The sequence below is a fragment of the Falco punctatus genome (genome assembly GCF_963210335.1).
Source record: "Falco punctatus genome assembly, chromosome: 8".
NCBI lineage: Eukaryota > Metazoa > Chordata > Aves > Falconiformes > Falconidae > Falco > Falco punctatus.
In genome coordinates, this window is record NC_137588.1 from 46,727,841 (window position 1) to 46,736,705 (window position 8,865).

At 42.7% G+C, this 8,865-nt stretch overlaps 1 protein-coding gene across 6 annotated transcripts in view; it reads left to right on the plus strand.

Annotated features, from left to right (window-relative positions):
- Window positions 1-8,865, plus strand: part of LOC308068795 (uncharacterized protein) — a 185,376-nt gene that overhangs the window by 146,475 nt on the left and 30,036 nt on the right. For 4 of the 6 annotated variants that reach the window (XR_013930128.1, XR_013930129.1, XR_013930131.1 and 1 more), the window contains one exon: window positions 1-4,431. This exon is cut by the window's left edge. The exons of 1 other annotated variant lie outside the window; for it this stretch is intronic. Coding sequence is in view for 2 of the 5 variants with exons in the window: in XM_080400005.1 (XP_080256131.1) it covers window positions 4,364-4,431 (68 nt within the window). In the remaining 3 variants the exon portion in view is untranslated. The remainder of the gene's footprint in view (window positions 4,432-8,865) is intronic. One more of the 6 variants, XM_080400006.1, reaches the window with a different exon arrangement.

Below are 8,865 nucleotides of genomic sequence, written 5' to 3' on the forward strand. Positions count from 1 at the left end.
GACTCTACAGCTTCTTTACTTAGATCTCCATGAGGACACCAAAGAGTAACTTCAGATTAGACCTCTGAGGCATGACAGAACATCCAGTCCTGGTTCAGAACCACCACAGAGCATGGCCTAACCCACTTTTCACTCTCTAGAAAAATGAGTTTACAGATTTTGTTCTGATCTACTTTTGACGACTGTGGGGCTTTTACTTTTCATGTCCTTAGTTCCCAGATCTATACAGGATCCTAGATCAATTCAAGCATTTCACATTCAAACTGATGGTGGTCCATCTAATTTTCACAATTCTTTCTTTACACATAGAACAGCATGCATTTTGGATCTGACATCTGAAATAGCTCATTTTCTTCATATTTCTTGACTGAATTCAGGGGAGCTGGCTGTGCTGGGACTGCAAGGAGGAAGGTTAAATTTCATCAAGCCTTTTTTCATAGAAAATTTAAGAACTAGCATTTGCTAGTGCATGTCATTTGCATCTGTTGGATCTCAGATTCAAATCTGACAAGATGAACAAAACTCTTCATCTTTCCAAGACAAGGGCACTACCTACTGTCCAGTCCACTGCACTGAATTATTTCTTGGGACATCTTCAAAGTCCAAGTCTTGTCATCTTTGTAGAAACACCGTAAGAGAACATAAAACTTTTCACAAGGGTGTTTGTCTTAAAATCTACATTCTAAACATTTCAGTGATCCATCAGAAAGTATTGGCAAGCAGACACCTAGCATAGTGTTGAGGGGTGGTAGCTATCCTGTAAAAAAATTAGAAGTGGAGTGTGACTTCTTCAAGCCCAGCAGCTCTGCAGAGGGGTGCGTGTGGAGGTTCCCTGGGAACAGAGGTCAGGCATGTGGCTATAGGTCTGTGGAACTCTAGCATTTCCGAGTCGAAATTGTTATTACTATGTTTTTAAATTTCCTTTCAAGTTCCTAATTACCAACAGCCAAACCAAACTAGCTTGAAGCCCTAAGTCTCTCTGTCCATCCGCAGCCTAACAGCATTGCCAAGTAATACTCTGTTACACTACTTAGTACAAATTATTTTCTATCCCTTCAATGTATTTCTAGTCTGAAATAATACTTTTTCTTTTCCTTCTGTTTTTGCTTCTTTCTCCTTCAGTGACTTTGCCTCTGTGGAGGATGTCCTTTGACATCACAGATCAAGGACTAATTTTTTCAGGTCAGTTTGTGGGAATTTAGGTAAATAAGTGGGTATTCCCATAAATCATGTATTTTCAGAGGTCAGTGAAAGTGCATATATTTCCATTGCCTCTGGAGAGATTTTTAGCCTTAGCTTCTTGATAAATCAATTAAATTTCCTTTTGCTGACAAAGGTGAGAATAGCACTGTTTGCCAAATCATTGCATGCACATTTTGTGTGGGACTTTGAGAATGTGGCTGCCTTAATTGCATTCCCCAAAGAGGCCATCCTGAATGCCTTGCCTGGACCAAATTCCCACTGACTTCAGCAGCAGCTTGAAGTGTGGAAGGTAAGCACCAGCATGAGGGAAGTTAGCAGGCATGGAGTGCACTCAGGGCAGCAGCAGGAGGTTTGCATCCCAGGATAGATGCTTCTCTGCTGCTCCAGTTCCCCAGTGCTTACCCAGACAGATGTGTCCCCAAGTCTCCTTGTCATGGTTTAACCCCAGCCAGCAACCCAGCACCATGCAGCCGCTCTCTCACTCCCCCCTCACCCGGAGGGATGGGGAGGAGAATTGGAAAGGAATGTAAAACTCAAGGGTTGAGATAAGAACAATTTAATAGGTAAAGCGAAAGCCACGCACGCAAGCAAAGCAAAGCAAGGCATTCATTCATTGCTTCCCATGGGCCGGCAGGTGTTCAGCCACCTCCATGAAAGCAGGGCTCCATCACGTGTAACGGTTGCTTGGGAAGACAAACACCATAATGCTGGATGTCCCCACTCTCCTCCTTCTTCCCCCAGTTTATATACTCAGCATGATGTCATATGGCATGGAATACCTCTCTGGCTAGTTTGGGTCACCTGTCCTGGCTGTGTCCCCTCCCAATTTCCCGTGACCCCCAGCCCTCTGGCTGGCAGGGACCAAGAAACTGAAAAGTCCTTGATTTACTATAAACATCACCCAGCAACAAGTAAAGCCATCAGCATGTTATCAGCATTGTTCTCACACCAAACCCAAACCACAGCACTGCACCAGCTGCTAAGAAGAAAATTAACTCTACCCCAGCTGAAGCCAGGACAGTCCTTCAGCCCTAATGCGTGCATATGGGCACCACTCCCCTCGCAGCCTTCCCCCGGCTGGAAACACAACTGACTTTCATAAGAGAAGAAATTATTTCTGCATGAAATGGAAAGGACCTGAGTGCAGAATAAGGATAGTGAAGTAAGGCATGCTGTCTCCAAAACGAGTTAAAAAAATACAGATGTAGAAACAGGTGTTCAGGATATGTCTTTCCCACCTTACATCCTTGTCCAAGCTAATCCACATTTGAGGACACAAAATAGTGTAAGCATTCCTCCTTCTCCCAATACAACTGCATTCATTCTTCCATCCCACAGCTTTCAGCACCAGGCATATTCCATCCACACAGAGCATAGCTTGCATACCTCCTCAACCACAAACACACATCCTACTCATAGTCTTCCATGTTTGCAAGTGCAGAGCGAGTAGAGAATATTATACTTCATTTAGATATTGACTGTTGCTCCAAGGTATGTGTATTAAGCAGAAGAACCTCTTCATCTTGCATGTTCTTCTCGGTCACAGAAGTCCAGACTGTACTGAATTGCTTCCTCTTCTTTAAAAATAATCTGTGAAATCAAGGGAGAAACTGTGATTAGACACTTGTTTCAGTTGCATAAAAATGAGTGTTACCTTCAGGTGGAAAAGACGTGTCTGATCGCATGTAGATCTAGCTCACAAGTGCTGTACTCACCAAATTAAAAGTTCTTCTGAGACAAAAGACAAGTCACAGTGTTTTCTGTAGCCCATCTGATATGCTTGGGCTCCTAATCTTGATCAGAGTGTTTTGAATGAAAATGATGAACAATTCAAACTAGTAATAGTAAGACATAACTATACTTTGGTTTCTTGCTTGGTTCCTGGGAGACAGACACTCAGGTGTGTATTGCAGCATAAATATGTATGGTTTATTCTTTGTGGTTTCAAGATATTGCAAAGGAGTCATCAAAAGGATGACATGTCAGGTAAGGAACTGTAGTCTTCACGGTGTTGACAGAGGCAGAAGGTTCACTAGAGCCATAGGAATATCCCTTTCTCATCATGGTATCATTAGTATCTGTACTAAAGCCTCCAGGATGAGGCTTATGAGATGGCTAATGCCTCTTCTAATACTGTACCTCTGCACTGCAGCAGCAGTATTGCCTCTGACCTTCAAAATGGCCAAGGCTCTTCTTGTTTACTTGCTCCTGGCTGCAGCACTAGTAGGATTTTGTTGTGTTTATGGCTATAGTGTATCCCAGAAAAGCCATTTGGGTGCCCAGGTCCCATGGGAATGCTGTCTGCCAGTTAGGTTGGGACTTTTTGCTTGTTTATGGGATGCAGCATTCGCTGTCAGCCTCTTTCAGTTCCTACTTAATCAAGCAAATGGGGAGGAGAGCCAACATTTTGCCTGTTGCCTCAGGCCTTTTTACCTCTCTCTGCCCACCAAGGTAGCTTTTCTTTAGCTCACACTTGAGGATCCGTATAACTGTCAGATTATTTCAAGTAATGTTGCTGATGTAATGATGAGATAAAAAATAAATTCAGGAAACGTAAATTTAAAGGTTACAAACTAATGGAAAGCCAGGAAATCAGAAAATTGCACTGATGGTACAAAGCCTTCAATGCCTGCAAGTCTGGAACTACCTTGCTGGATGGCACAGTGAAGAGAATGATAACAGAAGCCCCTTGGCACAGGGATGGGAGAGTTCTGTTGCAATCCCACACCTCCATCGTCCTCTTCAAGAGGCGCATCTGAAGCTCTCACTTCAGTCTGCACCAGGTATGAGAGAGTAGAAAGGAAAAAGGAGGAAAAAGAATTAACTTGGTGTCTGTGGAAATACTACTCGTGAGTTTGCCCCAGCTGCCAGGCGTGGAAGTGGCTGACGGTGGCAGAAGGGCTGCAAGTTTTGTGCTTCAGCAGATTTTTAATTCTCATCGACTGATATTTTGCAGGAAGCTCTGAAGCGGTTCACAAGTCATCCAAACCTCCTCGCCCGTTCTCTTGGCATCCAGCACAGCTGCTGAGGGGTCTAAAGCTGGGCTGGAAATGTGCAGCCAGGGAGTCTCACCATTAATTCTACCATTTCACCCTCCAGATCTGACCTCTTTAAGCGTGATTTGATGTTTCTTTAAGCAACACCCCGTCTCTATGAAGAAATGCCAACAGAGGAGAAGTTTCAAGCTTGCTATTTTTATTTAAGCAGTTGGAACAGTATGGACATAATGTAAGTAACTGGACCAGCCAACGGGGTGTCTGTCAGTCAGTGACTCAGTCTTCAGATCAGACAGATGCAAGCCCATATAAACAGGTTCAGCCCAAAAGTCATGATAATAAATAATTTATTTTCGTACATTTCAAAACACCAGATACAGTAAAGCGAGTGTTTTCTTTGGAAGCAGGCATTACTGGTCGGCTGTATTTGCTTCCTGCACCAGCAATAACATGTTCTGAATGAGTGGAGGAAGACTCCGACCACCATTCTGCCAGAGCATACTTGGTTCTTGGTTGAAGGCTGCTGAGTCTTATGAAATCACTCCGAAATAAATTAATGCACTGTTTTGAGGTGCATGGCATCGTCAGGTTTGCACTCCATCACTCAGAGCACTGGAGAAATGGAGTCAGCCAGGTGGGCATCTGGGGAAAGCTAACTTTTAAGGTGTTTTTTTTCTCATTATTGTGGGATTGCTGAGTCACTAAATGGAAAATGTCCCAGGGCGTTTAAAGATGATTTTAGGTCATGTGAACTGCCACATAAAACTGGGAAAAGGAATGTGGCCAGACACTCAGGTGAGGTGCAGAAACATGGAAGCTTGACAGGGAGTACTCTTATGGACACTGTCCTTCATCCAGACTCCTGTGCTGGACACAGGCGCCATTCTTCTTGCAAAGCAGATCAGGGAGACTAACCAGGGGTCACCCTTTAATACAATCGCCTGCAGTTTGGAAGCATGATGCTTTGAGATCTGTTCCCTGGGACCCTGCTCCCTAAACCAGAATGGAAGGTGCAAGCTGCAGAGTCCAGGGCTTGGGACTGCCTTGAGGAACATGCCAGAAGGAAACTCCTTGAGCAAAGATGAGACTGTTGCCCCCAGTCATCTTGTGAATCAGGGCTGGGCAGGATGGGAATACCGAAATACTCAAGACGAGGACAGCAGCTTGCTCCAAGGAGCCCACTGGGGCTCCAAGGGCAGTCAGTTACTGCAAGGCCAAACAGGCTGAGAAGAGCCTGACTGAATCTGCAGACACAGGAGTTTCACGTGAATGGAGCAGATTGATCTGCAATGTTTTAGGGTTCATATCAGGTGGTCATGGAGTGTTTGAGAACCCCAGTGGTCTGACTAAAAACATTTTATTATCTCACTTGTTCACAGTGTTGCTGCCTACGCACTAGGTAAAATCCAGTATAGGAGCAAAAATATATGCACAAAAATGTAGATAAGATTTCCAAATATTTCAAATGCTCTGTGTAGAACAGAATGCATCAGTGAGCTGGATATGATCTTGCTAGAAGAAAGGAAGAATAAAGCATGCAGTATCATAAGCAGCATATTCCAACATAAGTGGTCTCTCAGTCTTCTTACCCATGCACCTAACTTTGAGGACAAAATCTTTAGCAAATCTTTAGCAAATCTTTAGCCAAGATCTCTGTTTAATGTGGTCATTTGGGAAGACTTACAAATATATATTTATTTTTAATATCCTCTAGCTGTGCATGTGTTGTATTTGCCTGATCAAGGAGAAAATACAAACTGCTTTTCTCACGCAACTCCTGGGGTGACTTGGCAGATGTCTGCTGCACCTTTGGATGTAAACCTGGGGTGATGCATACCCTCATTTGCAGCAGCCCCATTCACATATTTGCATTTATAAATTGAGACATTGATCTGTCTCCATTTACAGATCAAATGCTCTAAGTTTACTAGTAAGAAGTGAAAAGCTTTTTGTAGCTGCTAACTCTGCAAACTCAGAGTGGACTCTGCAAGTCAAAGCTGCTCATGTGTTTATTAGTAGTAGCAATGAAGGTCCATCGGGTTGATAAGCATAGAGATGACTTGTTTTCCCTGTATAGCCTACAATTACTTGTGAAAGTAGCCTTACAGAGCTGATGGGTAAGAAGGAGCGCTTTTTAATAGTCATCGCTCCCTCGGGTACAACCACACTTCCAACACCTGCAATGGCCAGTGAGCACCTCTGCCAACTAAAACACCTCTCTTCAGAAGAATAACTAATACGTTAGAATAACTATTAGAATAACTAATGCTTCTTTGAGAAGCAGAGGATTAGTTTCATGTATCCTAGAATAAAGCACCCAAAACGGTTTTGTTTGAGGCTTTTGGAAGAGGTGGAAGGAAGAGAGTTTGGAGCAGATTGTTTTCGCTTAAGGTCCTTCATCGATGGGACAGGAGGGCACTTGCAGGATGGGGCACTGAAAAATAAATAGCAAAGCAGGTACAATCACTGACAAATACTCTTACAAGCCAGGCTGTCAGGCAGGAGGCTCCAAGCTATCAAATACTTTGTTAGTCTCAGCAAGTTGGTAAATAAAGAAAAGGTTCTTCCACATAAATCTTGGGAGCTGATCCTCACAAAGAGTGCTTTCAGCCTGAGCTCCGACTTCAATACTCTACAGCTGGGGGAGAGCACAGTGAGTCTTATTTACGCGTCCAGCAGCAGTTTATGACAGGCACCATCTCATCTCAAGGGTCTGACATATACATGCATCGTTGTCCAATTCGCAAATTCTTGCATCTAAAAGTTTAATAAGCTCTTCATTTGATTTCTTAATGTTTTTCAGAGAAAGTGAACGTTTTTCCTGGCAGAGCAGGGACTGTGAGCTCTTTTATCTGCACCCCATAAAGGGCTGGGATGTCTCTTTGAGCTTGGCCAATAATTTGAAAGTAATCCAGATTTTGTTTTTCCTGCAGGTTTAAATGAAAAGTGAATGTTTTAAGTATAGGAGTAAGAGTTTCATTGAATTTGGGAATACAACCCCAGCAGCAGCAGAGCTGTGGAAAAATTCAAGAAGTTATTAAAATGTTTAAAACTCGATTGTTTAGAAATTAGGCGCATAGCTTAAAAATGATGTTTTAGCAAAACCGGGTGAGTTACCTTTCCCATCATATATTACATTAAACGTCTGCCATATGTCCAGTCTTAGCTGGCCAGGAGCATTGCCAGGAGTATCCCCTGGTTGCCTCAAAACCCAGTAAATGACCACAGCACAACATTTCTAGCCACTGCTCATCAGCAATTGAAGAAGACTTTATGCTTGATTCTGAATTACTGGAGGCAAAGATGAACTTCTGCCATTTACATTGTTTGGGAGTGGGTCTGAGTCCTTGAAAAGGGAGGCCACTGGAGGAGATGATCTTTCTCTCCCATGATACTGAAAGTATCCTAAGCTAAGGAGCTTTATGTTTCATAAGGCTGAGCTGCTTCTCTCACGCTGGAGGAACAGAAGAACATCTGGTCTTAGCTACTGTTTTTCAACTGGATCATCTTGTGCCTCACTAAAATGAATGAGAAACACATGCAAGCTATATTTTCAAAAAGTTGTATTTCATTGATGCAACTAAAGTAGTGATTTTCACATGCAATTAGATACACAGATGTAGACAAGCAACAATTTACACACACACTACATTTCCAACGAGGCCCTACATACATTCCCATATGCTTTACACATGCGAAATATGCACATGGTGAGGAGGCATGGGAAAGTATTTACATGTGCAATTGTATCTTCCCACAGCAATGCCTGGGAATTAGAAAGGACTAACTTAGACGGTATTTTGGATGTAAAATCTGATGACACTTTCAATTCTCTTCTGCGGGCCCCACTATAAATAATGCTAATTATTAATTATGATCTGCCTACAACAGCACTTCCCTAGGCACTTTGCAGATAGACCAGAGACTAGGAGCTCAAATCACTCTCATGTTACTCTGTTCTTGAGAAGTCTTTTGGAATAGACAGACATCAGTGTCCAAAGCCCTTTAGAAACAGGCTGTACACAGATGTCTCTGAGACACTGATGAAGAGTGAAAAATTGAAGAGGAACATCATACAACCAAACCAAAACGTTCAGGAGATACAGGTCAAGATCACCAAAAATATAAGATTCTTCTTTAATTTTCTTTTTTGATAATATCACATCTTGAGTCCTTTTTGAAAAACTATGGGAATGTTTTATTTACTAAAAAGGTAAAAACCAAGGTACTGTTTTCCAAAAAGCTCTGCTTCCTAGGAAGCAGAGTGAGACTTCAGGAGAAGGTGAGTGGCTGGGGACTTGGCTTGGCCCTTAGCAGCACATGCATCCTGCAAGGCCCCTCGTGGCCTGTGTGTAGGCTCCCTGAGCCTTAGGTCTCCAGGTGACAGGATGGGAATATTAGCCTTTTCTTCCTTCAACATGTGTGAAGATAAAGGCAAGGTGTGGTGGGGTGAAGATCCTGTAGTGGATGATAATGTGATAATATGAGCCATTGATGGGAAAATGCGCTCCCAAGAAATGGCTTTTTGTCTTTTACTCTTCAAGGCAAATAATTTGTTCAAAAACAAATTGGTCTGTGATCTGATCTAAGACAGATCTGTAAAACCCACCAAAAAAACCCCAAACCTTAATGACATTAAAATATTTGTGTTTTTTTCTTTCCAAAG